We start from the raw sequence: 19,988 nt of genomic DNA, 5'->3' as shown, positions 1-19,988 counted from the left end.
AATTATTACTGAAGACATAATAATGAAGTGTACATTGACATGACTGAATTTTAACTATATCAAATGTGTCACTTTTTGCACAAGATTAACCATAAATCTTTGGAAAAATCACACATTTGCCATTAAATACATAAGCTTGGAACACCATTCTGCTGTTCTATCTCTATTGTGGATGCAATTTGTTTTACAGTGAACAGCGGGCGTATGGCGGGTGAAGTGGTAAACAGAGATATTAATAAGCATTTTACCAAATATAGATTTGGTTTCCTATGCAAGTACATGGGGGTCTTCATATTGTAGCTTTGCCAGAATATACACATTCCATACAAAACTTTACATGAAATGGTTACTCCTTTTTCAATGTACAAAACAGTATTCTACTCAAGCTGGCCTTCAACCGGTCAACCTATGTGGTAGGTGCCTCATCCGAATCACTGTTTAAATAATTTCAAGAAAGACAACACATCTGACAATGGGGTTAAAAAAACCTTTAAACAACTTTAAGCTTTCAGTAAATAGATGGGAGACTTACAATTCCTTCTTGTACAGTGATCACAAATCAACCAATGATGCTTTTGTCTTTTTTTTAAATGCATACACGTAGCTAGCAAATGAGGCTTCTGAATAATAATAACAATTAATACAAAATTACAAATAAAACATAAAATAAAAATCAATACATTTCATGTGGAGCACACTTTAAAGGAATGTGACAAAAGACGTAACAGGGGATCCTTATAGATGACTAAACAGCTGTTCCATGAACAACTGCATAATGGAAGCTTGACTACGTTTTATCAGCTTGCAGCCTTAACTTTAAAAATCAAATAGGTCTCTACTGCAAACCTCTTAACTTGTTCAGCTATCTTACAGACCAGCAACAGTGATAGTCATTCTGCTGGCTTTGAAGCTCTAACTGGTGGTTCTTCATTTCTTCAAGATACACTATCAACAACATCCGAGATGCAGGACCATAATATTTAATGTCCTCATCACTTTTTTACAATACTGAAGTTCAGTAAATCACCTAGGTTTCTCCATTTCATATGATGTGCACTGGCTGCAGGCTCAACCCTGTGGTAACTTAGAAATAGAGATGCAGGTGCTGGGAATTTTTTCCGGTCTCTGGCCAGGACATTATGATGTCGAGCCCTGGAGACAACAGTCTTTTTGATATTTGAGAGTAACAGAGACTGAAACAAGGCTGTTGGACAAATGGACTTTATATCGGCAGACAGAAAGGGAAATCTCGGGTGAGAGACAGGACCCAGGTTGATAGCTGGTTTAGCACACAAATGTGTAGATCCTAATGCTAAAGAGAGTTGGGATGCCCACCACCATGAAATGCTGTGTAAAAGGAGAGAAGATTTGGTCAGCTAGGTTTAATGAATGAGAGGACTAAGATAGTTAAGAAGTGTCAAAGCAAAATTCCAGGAGAAGGCAAACATAACGTACCAGTAATGTTACTCCAGGTTTATTTTGTAATAGCACATATTAATCAAGCTTAGTTTCAATATCAAACTTGAGTTGCAACAATAATCTTACTAGAATTATTTCACTCTGCCAGTAATTTGTAGTAGATGAGCTCAATTTCATTATTAGCATGTTTAAGGTCAGCCTCAAAAGACCTTTGTTCTCGTCTGCAAGGTTGACACTGCACTCATACGGTTCCCCTGAATTTAGCATCTGTTTTAAATTGGAGATGTAGAGCAAGCTCAGCAAAGGGAAAGACAGCTGGTGGTAGTTTTATAAGAAGTGCTCAAAATGTAAGCAATATTATCAAAGAGTGAGTGCTCTCCTCTTGGATAATACCACTACTGTAAGTCACATCTGTCTTATTTGCAAAGTGTATTAAACAAAAAGAGAGAGAATATATATATATATATATATATATATATATATATATATATATATTTGTCATGTAATTAACAGCTGTGAAACAATACACGCATTTATGTGGGTATGTAGGAAATGTAGGATCACAAACAAAATGGTGGTCCTATGCAATCAGGGGTGGGTTTTTAATGAACAAGTATATGTCTTTAAAGTCGAAATCCTAATTGGTGTCACATACAAACATTCAGTATCACTCTGGAATACGCGTAAAAGGTTGTGGAAATAAGGATGTATATATTTCTATTTATTTGTGTATTTTACATAAATATTGTGATGAAGTTCTTTTAAATATTTTAAAGTATTTTAAATATTTAAATGACAAATAGTACTGTAAACAGAAAACAAGAAGTCTGTTTTTTATCTTTATGAACATCATTAGGCACTGTGTCACTTTAAAAACCTGGGTAAAGCTGAGCATGTCATGTGATCAAGGGCTCTGGGAGGCCCGAAACGCGTAATGGCGGCACAAGCAAAATAAACAAATTGAATGCACTCAACAACTGGAGTCCATTCTGTTCTTGTATGGAAGGAAACACAAGAGGAAGTACATACATACATACATACATACATACATATATATCCAGAGAAAATCAGCAGTAAAGGTGAATGAGAGGGTGAATGAGTGGCTGCAGGGGTTAGTGAATGTGTGTGAGTGGCTGTATGGGTGAGTGTGAGAGAGATTGTTCTTGTTTGTGCCTGTCTCAGTGACTGTATAGGTGAGTGAGCATATGTGTTAGTATATGTACTAGTAAGTGAGTGAAGGTGTGAGTGACTGTATAGGTGAGTAAGTGGTTGTGTGAATGACAGTATGAGTGACTGAGTAGGTGTGTGAGTAGCTGTACGGATGACTGATTCAGTGTGTGAGTGGCCTTATGAGTGGGTATGCGTTTGTATGTCAGTATGACTGGATGCGTGAATAGCTGTATTTTTCAGTGAGTGGCTGTATTTGTGAGTTACTATTTGCGTTCATGAATGTATGGGTGACTTGATGTGTGAGTGGCACTATGGATCAGTGAGTTGGTGTGTGAGTTTTTGTATGGGTCTGTGAAAGGGTATATCAGTGGCTGAGTAGGGTATGAAATGTTGCATGTGGGTGTAAGTGGGTGTGTCAGTGGTTCTGTTGATGATGTCATCAGTGATGCCACTGACCATGTCATAAGTGATGTAATATGTGAGGTCAGAAGCAGTGCATTTGCGGAGGTGTAAGTTACAGATAGCTCATCTAACTATAATTGCTGAAACCTGTAACCTTTGTTTTTTGCCGTGAATTTCAAAAAAAAAAATCAATTTCCAAGTTATTACTTCCCTGTACGCTTGGATTTTGCAGTGAATTTCAATTGTTCCTTTAACGTTAAGAAATTGGAATTACTTTGCGTTAATCCAACCACGCCAAAGGCATTGCGTGGTAGGGGGTTTGTTGCAGGGGCTGGGACCAACCCCCTATAACCACCAAACCTCACGCCTTGCACAGCCTTTGGGCGTGAGATGGCCACAGGGCCTGGGCTGCAGCCGGACCCTGCAGCCTACCCTGTATAAGCACCAAACCCCACGCCACGGGGGTTCTTTAGTAAGCTATCCATTATCCGAGGAAAAGGGCAGGACGAATTTGCATACTGCTAATGTATATGGGGCAGGGCCAAAGAGGCAGGGCTTGTAGGCAAATTTACATACTTAAACTTTGTAAAAGTTTAGAACATGATCTCAGGTCTCAGCAGCACATGTCAAGAAAGAACCCCCTGTTCACAGACACTATATAAGATTTTTCACCTGAGAAAAGCAAAGATACAAACACCTCCATCAAGGATTACAACATCCCCCAGGCTAAGGTTTTGGAATGGGGGAGGGGGCTCCCCTCCCCGGTCAATTTTGGCACCAGGGACCCCAGCCATGCTTCTCTGGGTGCCCCAATCTGCACTGGTACTACGGGGTGAGCCTCAAGTTCCCCGCGGTTTCAAACACAAGGAGCTGCTAAACATGCAGCTCTCTGTGTCTGAAAGCAATTTGTCTGTTTCCTTGCTCGCTTGACAGTGGGCAGGGTAATGCAAAGCTTTCAGCAAGCGAGGGCATTTTCACTGCTTTTGCTTGCTGAAAGCAGAGTATTTGTTGTGGGCTTGGCAGGAGCAGTTAAGACTCCCACAAAGTCACAGCAAACAGCTATGTCCCGGGTGTGGGCACCCCGAGACGTAGCAGGAGCAGGCCCGGGGTGGGGGGGGAGGGTTAGTGGTGGCAGTCCCCAGGGTCATCTTTTGTGGTATATAGCCCTGGGGAGGTGGTGGTCCCTGGGGCCCGTATGGGTGACTATATGGGTGAGAGATTGGGTGTGTGAGTGGTTGTATGGGTGAATGAGTAGCTGTGTTAGGGCGTGTACAGGTAATTGAGTGTGTGCGAGTGGCTGTATTGGAGACAATGCCTGTGTGAGTGTGTGTGTGAATGGTTGTATGGATGGGCGAATGGGTATGTAAGTGCTTCTGTGGGTGTGTGAGTGGTTGTATGGCTGAGTGTGAGGCTGAGTCAGTGGCTGTATGGATGAGTGGGGTGTGACTAGCTGTATTGGTGAGTGTATGGATGTGGGAGTACCTGTATGGGTGAGTGAGTGAGTGGCTGTGTGAGGTTTTGTATGGATGATTGAGTGGATGTGTGAGTGACTGTAATGGTGTGTGAGTGGGTGTGTAAATGTCTGAATGACTGGATGTATGAGGAGCTGTGTTGGTGAATGAGTGGCAGTGTGAGTTTCGGTATGGGTGATTGAGTGGGTGTGTGAGCAGCAGTATGAGTGAGTGGATGTGTGAGTGACTAAGGAGCAGTGATTTGTTGTGTTAGTTCTGGGTCTATGAATGGGTATGTGAGGGGTTGTGTGGGAGTGGGTTTATGAGAGGTTCTAGGGGGTATTTTAGTGGTTCTGTGGAGGATATCATCAGTGATGTCATTTAAGATGTCATCAGTGATGCCACTGACCATGTCATGAGTGATGTAATTTGTGAGGTAATAAGCAGTTAATTGCAGGGGCATCCGCTATAGTTAGCTCAGGTATCTATAACTGCTGAATTTCACTGGCTTTGTATGAGTGAAATCTGAGTCTAACTATAACGTCCCTGTAACCTTTAATTTTTTCGGTGAAGTTCCACGTTTTTTTAAATGCTAGTTCCTAACTATAACGTCCCTGAAACCTTGGGTTTTTTTGAGTGAATTTCTGAGTTTGTTTTTTTTTAAAATCCTAAGCGTAACTAGTAACCTTTGGCAGTGAGTGTGTGAGTGAGTGAGTACAAGAGTGTCTCGGAGGGTGTGTGAGTGTCTCAATGGGTCTGTAAGTGGGCCTGGGAGAGGCTGCATAAGTGTCTCACTGGGCGTGAGAATGAATTTCTGAGAGGGTCTGTGAGTGGTTGTGAGAGTGTCTGAGTGGGTCTGTGAGTGGGTGCATGAGTGTCTGAGTGGGTGTTTGAGTGGGTCTGTGAGTGGGTGTCTGAGTGGGTTTGCAACTGTCTCTATAAGTGTCTGAGTCAGTCTGTGAGTGATTGCATGAGTGTCTGAGTGGGCCTGTAAGTGGATGCATGTGTCTCTAAGTGAGTCTGTAAGTGGGTGTGTGAGTGAGTGAGTACATGAGTCTCTGAGTGGGTCTGCGAGTGGATGCATGAGTATCTAAGTGGGTCTGTAAATGTCTCAGTGGGTCTATGAGTAAGTACATTAGTCTCTCAGTGGGTGAGTGCATGAGTCTGAGTGTGTGGGTCTGTGAGTGACTGCATGGGTGAGTGGGTCTGTGAGTGAGTGCGCAAGTCTCTGAGTGGGTTCATGAGTGAGTGCATCTGTGAGTGGGTGTGTGAGTCTGAGTGGGTGTGTGAGTCTATGAGTGGGTGTGAGAGTGCATGAATTTCTCAGTGGTTCTGTGAGTGGGTGCATGAGTGTCTCAGTGGGTTTGCCGTCTGTTTTCCCACTTAAAAGCCCTGGGGACCACCACCTCACCGGGGCTTCATGGATATTAGGTCCAAGAGCCCCAGGGACCACCACCTCCCCTATGCTTTCTTTTTACAAAAGGAGGGGGCACATGCCCCCCTCCTAGAATATTCACCCCGGGACATAGCAGGAGCTGGCCCTGGTGGGTGGCGATCCTCACGACCATACATACATAGGCCACCAGGAGATGGTCGGGCCCCCTCCTTCTCTGAGAATGGGCCAGCATAAAGAGAGGTGGTGGTCCCAGGGGACCTATTTGGCCGGGGGCCATAACATTTTATTTCCCCAGGGAGTTGGTGGTCTCCGGGGCTTCTTTGAAGCTCAGGAGGGGGGTCCGTATGGCACCCCTCCATTTTTTAAAAACATGCGGGGGCACAGGTAAAATGTTAGAAGGGTCTTAAGTGTCCAACTCCTACTGAAAGAAATGAAATGTACTGTATATACATATAAGTTGAACTGAACTAGCGAATTCTGGTATCTGGATATGGCATATGGAGGGAAGGCATCGCACTGGCTTCTCAAACTGATTCTTTACAAACAGTTATGTTGTTGTAATAACTGGTGAATATTTTTGGCTAAAATTATGATTTTTTTGCACTTGCACTTTATTGCACATATTTATTTTTGCAACTTTGCACAATGTAAGGCGCTAAAATCTATTTAAAATATTTGTATTTATATGAGATAATTAGAAGTATTTCTTCTATTTCGATACTGTGGGCATTGTGCAATAGGTTTTTTTCACCACTTTCACTAGTATATATTGCGGATTGGCCCGGAGCATGTCATGTGATAAAGACAGTGTTTCACTGTCGAAACGCGTAATGCTGGGCACAGGCTATCAGAAAATGCTGCTAAATTGGATCCAATAAATCGCACACTTGAAAACTCTACAAACACTCTGTGGTCCGTACCCGTTTCTTGGGGGATCCCGGGCTGAACAGGATTGTGAAAGTTCTTATTCATTGTGGTGAAGCACGGCTGTCTTCACTTTTACGGACCCTCTCATCGCAACGTGGCTGGGAGGATTAAACAGTCGACAACGCAGCTGCGTTTACTTGGAAAACCCAGAAAGGAGTATTCTTCCAAGCCAGCCCCCGCAGTACGGACAGAGGAGACAAGCAATATCTAGCGGTCCCTGGAAGCAGTCGACAACTTGGAGGAGGTCGGAGGACGCCGACGAGCGGTTGATTAGCTCCGTACGGGTACGCGGGCATAGCTCTACCTCGCAAACATCAAAAATCAAGCGGGTGATTGAGATTGTGTTTTAAGAGTAATACGCGCCAAACGGCACAAGAGTGCAGCAACACATTTTTTGCTACGAAAGCAGATAAAAAAATGTCAACATCAGCAGACGCGCTTCGGGCTAGAGATGCCGAAACAGATGCTTTATTTCTCAACCTTCCTGATACTAATACAGTACAAAGTGGGAGCGGGGCAACATCGAGCCCTAATCAGGACGTCAAGAGTATATTAAAAACTTTAGAGAAACTACAACGAACAGAACTCACAAAATGGTGGGAGAAGAAAAGCCTAGAAAAGTATAAGGAGGTGGGTCGAGTACCTCGTGGTCTTAGAGTACTCATTGCGCCATCATTCGAAAATCCAAATCCATTAATGCTTAAAGAGTGGGCTAATAATAACCTTGAAGCATCCATGTACATGGTATCGATCTTAATTAAATACGCTGAGATCGACAGACAAGAGATTATAAAAGAAATTGAAAACCTGAATGGTACATTGAATGCTCATGATCAAAAGGAGCTTATTAAAAAAGGTTGTGACGATATTGATTCAAGACTTAAGAAGCATGAGGAAACAATCAAAACACGAAAAATTTGGAAATTCACTCTGGACAAAACCGATGATGAGACGGGGAGAGTGTTCACTTTCTCGAAAGAATTCGACAATGCCAAGAGGCAAGCTTTGGTCCCGAAAGTGATAACTACTAGTGTTACAGCTCAAGGCAATATCGATCCATTAAGTTCAGAAACCAGCTCTTTAAGTAGCAATTATGAATCGGATGACAGCAGTTCAAACAATCAACTGACAAAACTACCCACTGACTACACTCCATCAGAGGAATTGGGGTTTCTCATAGAAGATCGCTGCCATACTCTGCGCTCATACAATGCAATGAGGAAAAACGACGAAATAACAACATCAGGAGAAAACAAAGGAGAAAAACCCAGAGGCAGAGGGGGCAGGGGCAAAAAGTGGTCACAATAACAAGTGAATCAGAGGCCCTGGACAAAACAGTGATCAATTTATCCAATGTCGAATTAACTGTTGCAGAACTCCAGCTCCTATCATTAGGCTTATCTTTCTGTCCGGGTAGTAACTTTAAATATCCCCAAACACGAGTGGATGTTTTTAAATTTATTAGGAAACTTAAACTCCTGAAACACTGCAAACTAAATAAAGTGACTGAAACAGTGAATATATCTAAACCCACTACTGCAATAGATGAATTGGTTCAGGTTTGTGATATTCCTTTACTCCGATCCCCGCATGCCTTTGCTCAAGAAGAAAACAATACAACTAACTCTACACACGAGGATTTGTTGGAATGAGGAATGCGATGTAATCAAAGCAGTCCAACCCCCTTTCGGCCACCTTCATCATTTATACCTATGATGCCTAAAGACGCAATTGACATTTTTAGTGAGTGTGTTATAGAAGATCTTACACAACTCAACAGAACAGTATTACAAAGAAATAAACAAAGAAAATACAAGGAAAAGCAATACTCTACACTCATGCGAAAATTGCGAAACAATGAGAATCTTGTGATTAACAAATCAGATAAAGGGGGCAACATAGTCCTGTGGCCTCGTGAGCTGTACATGCAGGAAGCAGAAAAACATCTAGGAGACTCAGAATGCTACAGAAAAGCTGCATTTAATGATTTAAAATGCATCAAAGAATTGGTGTTTAAAGAATTATCACAATGGAAAAGAATGGGACTATTAAGCAAAAATGAATTTGGATTTTTAAAAAATGATTACCCTATTACACCAGTATTATACTTTATTCCCAAGGTGCACAAAAATACAACTCCGGTACCAGGAAGGCCCAAAATATCGGCACATAAAAGGACTATTAGAACCAATGTCTAAATATGTTGATTACTTTCTCCATGACTATGTAGAGATATTACCTTCTTGCATTCGTGACACTGGTCACTTTCTATCTAAGATACAATCTGTAGAATGGAAACATGAATATGTCTTGTTGGTCATGGACATAAGTTCACTGTACACGAGTATACGACATACCGATGGAGTAATAGCTATTAGACACTATTTATCCAAACGTCCCGGTGAATATCATCAACATAATGAAATGATTCTTGACATAATTAATATATGTCTGACTAACAATTATTTCATCTTTAACAAAGAGGTGTATCAACAGCTACGTGGAGTGGCGATGGGGGCGTGTCTTCCCCCAGCTACGCGTGTCTTCACGTTGGCTGGTGGGAGGAGCACGTCATCAAAACCTCCCACAAAAAACTGTTTGAAACACATGTTAAACAGTGGTGGCGATTTATAGATGACGTATGCGTCATCTGGGATGGGTCTATAGAAACAGCATATGAATTTGTTAGGACGATTAACAATAATGACCTCAACCTAAGTTTCACAGCTGAAGCCAGTAAGGAGAGCGTACAGTTCTTGGATGTTGATATTTATATCAAACATAATGCTATCCACACCAAACTACACAGAAAAAGTACTGCAGGCAATGCGGTGTTACTCGCCAGTAGTTCCCACCCTAATCATTTGATAAAAAGTATCCCCTATGTGGAATTCTTGAGGATCAAACGTATCTGTAATTCAGAGGACGACTCTAAGAATTGTCAAACTGAAGCTTTTCAGAGATTTAGGAGTCGAGGGTACAAAGAGAAGGACCTAAATGTGGCTATGAATAAAGCGAATACTCTAACTACTGGCGGTGAAGTAGACAACACAATAAGACTTATTACAGCATATAGTCAACAAGAGAAACAGTTTAGAAAGATCATCTACAAAAATTGGCCCATCATAAAAACAGACCTTACTATGTCTCAAACGGTGCCTAAATTACCTAAGATTACCTTTAGACGTGCTCCCTCAATGAGGGATGCACTGGTTAGAACAAGTCCAGAGGTCATAGGTACAGCAAACTGGTTATCTAAGAGAATGGGCTTTTTTAAGTGTAGCTCATGCAGAGCTTGCAAATTTGGTAGAAACATCAGTGAGATAATTACAGCATTCGATTCCAACCCTATGAAGATCACTAAGATGCTATCCTGTCCTACAGAATTTGCTGTCTACGTTTTAGAATGTTCATGCAATCTGAGATACGTGGGCAGCACCAAATTGCAAGCTCTTAATCGCATTTTACAACATTTGAGAGCTATAGTGAACTCGGATCCCAGTTACCCGGTGGCTAGACACTTTAAACATGTACATAAGAATAACTTGAAAGAACTAAGTTATTATGTTATTGACACAGTGCCTAGATCAATCAGGGGAGGCAACAGGGAAAAGAAACTCAGACAACTGGAGTCACACTATATATTAACACTCAACACTAAAATGCCCAATGGTCTGAATAATGGGGACGAATTGCACCACTTTTTATAACTATACTGTGTGTGAATAATGTGAACTGTATCTGTATTTAACCTTTCTTTTTGATACTCCATCTTTTATTCCATGGTCTTTTAGTCCGGTTTTTAGACGGGGTTTTTTTCATGGGTTTTTATCTGGAAAAATCCAGTTTTTACCTTTGATCTTACCAGTCTTTTAACGGGGCAGGAGCCAGGAATATGTATTTGGGGGTGATTTTAGAAAGGTATTCTTAATTTATTGTTGAAGTATTTAAGACTTGTTCTTATTTAATATTGTTTTGACACTATGTCCCTTATTTTGCCGGATTTCTCCCAATGAATGTACTGTATTTTAGCACTTGCTAATTATCTGGGGAACCGGTAAATAAGTAAAATGTTAGAAGGGTCTTAAGTGTCCAACTCCTACTGAAAGAAACAAAATGTACTGTATATACATACAAGTTGAACTGAACTAGCGAATTCTGGTATCTGGATATGGCATATGGAGGGAAGGCATCGCACTGGCTTCTCAAACTGATTATTTTCAAACAGTTATATTGTTGTAATAACTTGTGAATATTTTTGGATAAAATTATGATTTTTTGCACTTGCACTTTATTGCACATATTTATTTTTGCAACTTTGCACAATGTAAGGCGCTAAAATCTATTTAAAATATTTTTATTTATATGAGATAATTAGAAGTATTTCTTCTATTTCGATACTGTGGTCATTGTGCAATAGGTTTTTTTCACCACTTTCACTAGTATATATTGTGGATTGGCCCTGAGCATGTCATGTGATCAAGACAGTGTTTCACTGTCGAAACGCGTAATGCTGGGCACAGGCTATCAGAAAATGCTGCTAAATTGGATGCAATAAATCACACTTGAAAACTCTACAAACACGCTGTGGTCCGTACCTGTTTCTTGGGGGGAATCCCGGGATAGATAGATATAGATCTATATATATAGTGGGGTGGTGGGGGAGGGCACCAAAACTCAAAATCCATTGACTCCTTTAAGACAGGCTACAGCAAAAACTATTGTACGGAATTAAACCAAATTTGGCAGTAGGCTAGATCTTGGTCCACAGAATGTACGTTTCGTGATTTGGTGTAAATCAGTTGAGTAGTTTTTGAGAAACTATGGTTGAAAAATAATTGTATAGCTGGACAATTGGGTCCACAACAGTCTCGAGAGACTCGAGAGACTCTCGCAGGACAATTTAAAAATAGAGTGTTCTGACTGGTCCAGAAAGCTTTTCCAGTGGGCAATGTCACTCCCGCAGGGAGCGAGCGCTCTGACTGGCTGCCAGCAACATGGCAAAAAGTTTTCTGGCTGCCATTACAGGATTCCCAGGCTTAGTCCCCTGTCCTGAAGTAAAAAAATAAAAACAAATATATAAGGAGGTAGTGTTGGAATACCCTGCCCCCTAGGCCCCAAGGTGATTGGAAAAAAAGAAATGGTGTCCGGGCCGTATTTATAAAAGCTTATGCCCCAGGGAGCCCACTCTATGGGCTGTATTTATAAAGGGGAGGGGTGCAGCATGGCTCCTCTACCTGAAACTCCAAAGACCCCGGAGCCGAAATGCGTTTACAGTATGGGGGGAGCCATGCGACTCCCCTCTCCGAGCCTCCAAAGGCCCCTGGGAGTAAACCCCCCCAGTGCTGATTACTTTAAGGAAGGGGGGGCCATGCAGCCCCCTCCTCCGTAAGCCATTAATGGCCCCGGGGACCCCATCCCCAGGGGCCGGCTCACAAGCTATGTCATGGGGTGTCCATCCCAGGGACCTAGCAGCTTCCCTGTCCGAAGGGGCAGAAAAATGCCTGTGTTTGCTCTCGCTTAGCAGGATCATTTTCTAATTTACTGCCAAGCAGGCACAAACACCAAGTCCACTCCGATTAGGTGGGAGCTTTGAAAATGCTCCTGCCTGCTTGGCGCGGATGTTTGATTGGTTTCTCTGCATGTACTGAAGTGGCCAGGAAACAGATCAAAATACTGCTCCCACTCCGAGAGAGCAGCATTAGCAGATAGTCTCTATCAGATAAGGAGTTACCAAAGATAATTAACATGTTTATCTGATAGAGATTTCTAGAAGCAGATTCCTACCCAAGCAATACCTCTTCGGACATGGGCCTTCAACATGGATTAGACTAGAATGTCCTGTAGTACCGAATGGGCAAACTACCACTCTTGCCAGACCTGAACGTGTGCAGGAAAATGTTATGTTGCTGCCTGACAGATATCCAGGAAAGGTACTCTGTGGGCTAACACAGCGGTCACAGCCTAGGCATTGGTAGAATAAGCTTGAAAGCCTTCAGGCAGTTGCTATTTGGCCACTGCGTAGCAGATTTTGATGCAGAGCACTGTCCTTCATGAGATGGTTAGATTCTGCACCGCCCTTCTTTTTTTGTCTCTGACGTACCCCCAAAAGAGTTGCTCATCCACCCAGATCTCTTTTGTGCAGTCAAGGTAGAACGACACGCTTTCTTCTGGGTCTAGCTGATGGAGTTTCTTCTCTTCTTTAGAGGGGTTGAGGCGGAGTGTAAACGTTAAGGAGAGTGATAGACTGGCCTACATGTAGGAAGGATGCTCTAGTGCGAAGGACCAGTTTGTCTGGGTAGATTTATTTTATTTACTTTTTTAGTTTTATATAGCACTGGCTAGACCCAAGGGTATCAGAGCACTTAGCATGTTTTGAGAATAATTTTATAAAAAGTACATGCCGAACGTCAAGTGGGATTCACAGACAATCATATAGAAAAATATAGTGGACAACAGAGCAGTAAAGAAGACCACAGTAAGGATACAGTAATATATATAAATCAAGCAATTGGGTACTGGAGCTGGGAATAGAATTCGATTCTGCATAGCCTAGTGTCAGAGGACTTTCTCGATGGGAATTGTCAAAGAGGGTTGGGTCTTTGGGAGAAGTAATTAATCTCAGAAATGATACCTATGTGTTACGGAATGTTCTAATAGGGCATTTTGGGAAATGTTCCTTTCTAATTTCGGGCACATTGGTGGCAAGGTATGGAGGTTGTGACGGCAGTGCCTGCAGCTCACTAACCCTCTAGGCAGATGTTATAGCCACTAGGAAGGCCGTTTTATGGTAAGGAGCCTGAGAAGGTAATTGTGAAGTGGCTCGAAGGGAGCACACATCAAAAATGTGAGAACTAGGTTGAGGCCAGACTGTGGCATAATGAAAGGAGCTGGTGGAAACATGTTGAAGATCTTTGAGAAACCTATTTACTACAGGGGATTTGAAAAAGGATGGCTGATCTGTCAACTGCAGAATTGCTGATATGGCAGACAGATAACGTTTCAAGGTGCCCAGAGCAGAGCCCTGCTGGGCTAGGGTAAGAAAAAACATAGGAACCTAGAAAAAAGGGATGCAAATAGAGGGTCACTTTATTTATCTATACACCATCACACCAACTTGCTCTAAAGGCAGGCGCATACCGTCTTGGTGGAGAGACGCCTGGCTGCCAAGATAACATTGCAGTTTCAGACGAAAGGTTGAAAGCTGTCAACCGTTGCCGCTCAATCACCACGCATAAAGAATAAGTGTTTTCAAGTTCGAGTGAGGAACATTGCCCTGCTTCTGCGAAAGAAGATCCTCCCGAAGAGGCAGCCTGATTGGAGGACCCCTGTTCACGCTGAACAGCTCGGGATACCAGACTCAGTGCACAATCCGGAGGATAATTTGGGTCCGGTCGTTCCTGATCTTCTTGAGAACTCTGAGCAGGAATGCTATTGGCAGAAAGGCATACTGTAGGCCTGAGATCCACTTGAAATGAAAGGAGTCTCCGAGTGAGAACAGTCTTGGAAACTCCAACGTGCAAAACTGCTTACAATGTATGTTCGACAGAGGAGAACAGATCCAACCAAGGCTCTCTCTATTCTTGGAAGAGACCTTGCACCATATCTATATGGAGGTGTCACACAGTTTAAAAGCGACCTTCCTGGCAGACATCCTAATGCACCAGGAGAAAGTCTCGAAACAAATCTTGACAAAAAGTTTGTCAAAAAAGACTGGGGGGGGGGGGGGATGCTCTTTCCAGATCTGCACTGACTGGTGCATAAATAAAAGTACTGACATCAGCGCGCTGGGTGGCACCTATATAGGCACTGTGTGTTTCACTTCTGATGCAAATGATGCCAACGAAGCCACGTGAAGCCAAACAACATCACCTACTGGCGCGCAGCGGTGCTGCTCGTGAACAATTTACAGATCCAGTCTGATGCCTGAGGATTATTCTATGGTACTGAATCAGCGGTTTGAAGTCTGCATCAGATATACTCCAATCTGGTCTAGCATTTGGTCACAGCATACACGGAATTCCCCAGGCAGTCACACCCTGCAGCAAATTGCAGTCTTTAAGACGACCAAGCCATAGCCTTTTCAGATGTTTCCGGCTCCCTTGGCATATGTACGGACCCCAAGGAACCACAATGGGCTCCAGCTGGAATTTAGCTGGCAGGCTGACCTTGCCACCAACTGACACCATGTGTCTTCTGGCTCGGTCCGTTCCCATTCCAGTTAAAGCTTCCACTCCTATCCCAGGGTCCATACCAGGCCCTTATGTGCTGGAGCGGATCCCTATATCAGACCCCAAGCTATTGTCTGCTTATTCAAGGCATATTTTGAGCTATGAGAACACTATCAGAGGCAGGAACCCCTATTTGGATTCGACTGTAACAGTTCAGGGTACGCAAACTGCCCCCATGACAAAGATAATGACGAGATATCAACCTGCTCACGTCCATAGTATGGATGATGGGGTATATCTGGATTTACACCCCTAGAGACTGAGTAAGACTTGCCAACCAGGCCACCAGCAGTAAAAAGTGCGTCTTTTGTAGTACTTGTGTTAGGAGAAGCAGAAGTGCTTTATTTGTAGTTACCTACTTTTGAAACCAAAGCAGACTTATCATCTGAAACCTTTCAACCAGGTCCAGCTTCGTAAGAGCCTGGTAGAATGACAATAACAAATCAGATGGACATCCTTATGTCCACTTGGTCCAAGTGGTGTTCGAGCCCTCTGGTCAGTCGATCTGTTTCCAATCTACATAGGCTGGTACCCAGTGACCCCGATTATCTGACAAGGCACCCTGCTATGTTATGCTATATTGATTTGTATAGCTCACTAATGATCCAAGAGGGTATCCAGGAATGTGGACAGGTGTGTAGGTTTGTGGTCCCCAAGCTGCTCTTACGAAGAGTCAAGTCTTCAGCTTCTTCTGGAATCAAGAAGTGAGGAGCCTCTGATGTGTCGAGGGAGGTTGTTCCAAGTCTTGGGTGTACAATGAGAGAATGAGCGACCTCCAGCGCTGCTTTTGCAGATGCAGGGAATGTGTGCGAGTGAGAGTAAGGCAGAACGTAGGTGTCTGGTGGGTTGGTCAAGTGTATGCGGCTGATTAGGTATTCTGATCCTGTGTTGTGTATGGCTTTGTATGTGTGCCTGAGATGTTTAAATTGGCTGAGCTTGTGAATGAGGAACCAGTGAAGCTTCCTGAATGTGTGGTGTGATGTCAGTGTGGCATTGGAGTATGAGTCTTGCAGCGGTGATCAGCATGGCCTGGAGTCTGTGTAGGAGCTGTTTGGAGATTCTGGCATAGAAAGCGTTGCAGAAGTCCAGTCTGCTGTTGAGGAGTGCTTGTGCGACGGTCCGTTGGTGTTCCCAGTCAATCATTTAAGGACTTTTTGGAAATGGAAGCAGGTGGTGCACACTGCGTTGACTTGAGCCAACATGTTGTGCTTGCCATCTAGGATGATTCCTTGATTTCTTGCTTGATCTGTGGGGGTCAGTGTTGGTCTTGGTCTCATTCCCATGGGGGAGGTCTTGTTGCTGAAAACCATTACTTTCCACTTGTTGAAGCTGAGCTGCAGGCAGTTGGTTCTCATCCAGTCTGCTACCATGGTCATGCAGTTGGTGAAGGTAGTTCTGGCGGTGGTTGTTTCATCCACAGAAAGCTGTGTGTCATCGGCATAGGAGATGACGGTGATCGGACGATGTTGGCAAGCGGTGTCACATATATGTTGAAAAGGGTTGGGCGGAGTGATGATCCCTGTGGGACTCCGCAAATCAATTTTTTGGTGTCTGATGTGAAGGCTGGCAGCCTGACCCTATGTGTTCTTCGCGTGAGGAAGGAACAGATACATTTGAGAGCGTTTCCTTGTATGCCAGTCTTGTGGAGTCTTCTGATGATGGTGTTTTTGGAGACCGTATTTGAAGACTGCAGAGAGGTCAAGCAGGATGAGGGCTGCCGTTTCTCTTCGGTCCAGGATGAAGCGAATGTCATTGGTGGCCAAGATGAGTGCCGTTTCTGTGATGTGGTTCTTTCTGAATCCTAAATGAATGTTTTGTAGAAGATAGTGAAGTTCAAGGTGGGTTTTGAGTTGCTTGTTGATGGCCTTCTCAATCACTTTTGCTGGATAGGGAAGCAGGGAGGTGGTTAGTTGATTCGGGTCGGCATTGGGCTTCTTGAGGAGGGCGTTGATTTCTGCAAGTTTCCATTAATCCAGGAAAGTGGCGGATGTGATGGAGGTGTTGATGTGGGTCTGTGTAGTGCTGAGATATCCAGGTTGTAGATTTGGTGGGGGCATGGGTCAGTTGAGGCCCCTGAGTGGATGGTCCGGATGACTGCATCAGTGTTGTTTCTGGTGAGGGTTGTCCATTCGGTCAGGGGGACTTCATGGTTGGTGGTGCGTAGGTTATCAAGAGTTCTCTGTGGTTAAGTTGGTGAGTGAAGTTGCAGTTGATACTTGTGATTTTTCTGTGAAATAAATTGGACAGGTTGTCGCAGAGTTGCTGGGAGGCAGCGATGTTGGTGACAGGGGCTGAGGGTGAGGTGAAATCCTTAACGATCGACACGATCTCCTTGCAGGTGTGGGAGCTTCCTTTGATGCAGTCACTAGTGATTTCTTGGTGTCTCTTATTTTCTAGTGATAGCATCTGAGTGCAGCCTTGTTGGTAGTCCTGTTGGTGGTGTTGTGGCTAGCTCTCCATTTCCATTCTAGCTGTTTACATTATTGTCCAGTGTCACAGAGGTCTTCTGTGTACCAGCTGGCCTGCTTGTATGATCTACTATGCTTTTTGAGTTTGATAAGTGCAAAGGAGTCCACGCAGTTCTTAATCCAGTTAAAGGTTTTTGATGTCCCTGTCGAGGCTGTCTGTGGGGCTAGGTTGATCCATGCTGAGGGCACGGAGCCAACCTGCTTCTGTGATTTTAACCCAGCTTGGAAAGCTGAAACTGGTAGGGATGTTGACTTGAGTTGTGTTTATTTGCCACATACCTGAAAAGTAGGAAAATCAGTCATCCAAAATAATTAAAGTTCCTTTTGGTCAAACAATAGGTTAAAGAGAGTGGCTGATATAAATTTGTCAAACTAACTAGACACACTCACCTAAAATAGTCTGCTTTGATCTTAGAACATCAAATATTTATGAAAGACAAGATAAGGGATAATACTAAAAACAGCTTAAAAAGATATTTAAACTTTTTAGAGTTGCATTTGGAATTCATCCAACAAGCTCATATCACAAGTTATTGTTTCAGTGTTTATGCCGAAAATCTGCAGGTCACGGTACCTGATGAAGACATTGCGGAAGACTCAATACATCATTCTGCTCAAACTCATCTTTGATGAGGGCGAAGAGAGAATGCAAACGTTCTTTCGGTTCCTTTAGCTGATGGTTCACATTTCCCTCCAGGGTAGTAATTTGCTGCTCCAGGTCTGTAGACATGTTTTCTGGAACAAGCATTGTACCTTCCTCAGATGAAAAATCTGTGAAAACAAACAACGATTATGAAAATATCATCATCATCTGACAGTTGCAACAATCTATCAAACAGAAACAAAAAAAGCGATATTTTAAGTTAACAATGCATTATTCGTAAGGAACTACACTGGCTTTTTGCTATTAAAGAAAAGTATAAAATGATAAAAACTGCCTAATTAGGATTATTATAACCATTTGTGGGTTGTGCCTGTATAAAATATTTGTTAAACCATAATTGCAAGGGGGAAAAAGTGCTTTCTTCCCATTCTTTCATACTTTGTAGTTTAGTTATTTCAATAAAATGGAAGGCATGAAACAGCTTGGAAAATAAAAGTGAATCAACAATGGGCCTATGAATATAGGGGAAGAATTCTGAAGGTTTTTTTTCTGGATGTAAAACTGACGTAGGAATTGAAGGGAATGATTAATAGTAATGTACTAATGTCTAGGTTGCTCTGCTATTTGTGAATATGCAAACTAGATTCAAACCTGCAAGTATGAAGGACAAAGCTGACATCAGTAGATTTAAAACTACAATTACACGTGTGGGTGGTTCCCAAGGGTGTGAAAGATGTAGCTTAGTGGGTATTCACACATTTTTTTAATATGTTCCCCCACACGTTTCAGCACACATAATTTATACCCGAAAAGTTACCCTGAAGTGCAATAGAAAGCGTATAAAAGTACATCAATGAGAGCAGTTTTCCCTGACAGTCTGGGGGTTTGGGCAACAGGGGTTTAGAAAAATATTTAAATTGTCTTGTGTGTCAAAAGATAGGTGGTAAAATTTAGCACTGACAAGTGTATTCAGCTGTTGCTGAGAGTGTGGGCGCAAATTTTAGTTACTTCAGGGCACGAGTTATAGTTACTTGAAATAAATATAACTGCTAAATTTCAGTGGCTTTATTAAAATGTATGTTTTAACTGACAATTTCATCTAACTATAACATCCCTTTAACCCATGTTTTGTTCGGCAAATTTCTAAGCTTTGTTTTAATGTAAAGTCGGATATTTTAATAATTACTAACTATAATGTCGCTTAAAGCTTTGCATTTCCAGTGAGTTTCTATGGTTTTTTAAAGGTAAAGTAAGATGTTCGTCATAGTGTGCCGCACGGGTTGGGCACAGGGCATGGCCTATGGCCTCCCTGTGCACATCAAAAAGTCATGTAACAATATAAAGGGTGTTATTTTAGGCAAGGCAGACCTACTGGCTTAGTCCGAACACAAAAATATAACAAGCTATGGCAAAGTTAATACGTTTCGCCTATGAAAGACCTATTGGCTTTGTCAAAGTTATTTCTTATTACATGTTGTCGGGCAACCCAGGCTGCCCATGAGCTGTTGGGACACTAGCTGTTGGGAGGCAGGGCCTGGTCAAAGGCTGTGCATGGTGGGGAGTTTGCTGCCTTTGGGGGTTGGAATCAGGGCCTGGTGTGCAGCCTCATTCACTGAGCCATTACAAGGACCCACTGACCCCATACTTCCGGGGCACCGTCATTTTTATAAGTGAAGGGGGTCATGCAGCCTAAATTAAGTTGCCGTGGGTGCCCCATTCTCACCCAGGACACTCACAGCAATTAAGATGCCTGGGGCAGTGGGGGAAGCCCAACAGCCCATCGGCTCTCCTGTGTGAACCCATCCCAGGTGCAAAATTATTTTGACCCCGGGAGGGGGGTCAAGGTATCCCTACCGGCCCCTTCTATTTTTTTTCTAAAACTACGGGCGGAGACCCAAGTGCTTATCGTTGTTTATGTGG

The 19,988-nt window shown here is 42.9% G+C and overlaps 1 protein-coding gene across 4 annotated transcripts in view; it reads right to left on the bottom strand.

Annotated features, from left to right (window-relative positions):
- Window positions 1-19,988, bottom strand: part of CNST (consortin, connexin sorting protein) — a 417,345-nt gene that overhangs the window by 157,197 nt on the left and 240,160 nt on the right. For all 4 annotated transcript variants that reach the window (XM_085611472.1, XM_085611469.1, XM_085611473.1 and 1 more), the window contains one exon: window positions 18,039-18,235. In XM_085611472.1, the coding sequence (XP_085467598.1) occupies window positions 18,039-18,235 (197 nt within the window). The remainder of the gene's footprint in view (window positions 1-18,038; window positions 18,236-19,988) is intronic.

Source organism: Triturus cristatus, chromosome 6 (genome assembly GCF_964204655.1).
Source record: "Triturus cristatus chromosome 6, aTriCri1.1, whole genome shotgun sequence".
NCBI classification, from domain to species: domain Eukaryota; kingdom Metazoa; phylum Chordata; class Amphibia; order Caudata; family Salamandridae; genus Triturus; species Triturus cristatus.
This window is presented reverse-complemented; position numbering and strand designations above follow the sequence as displayed.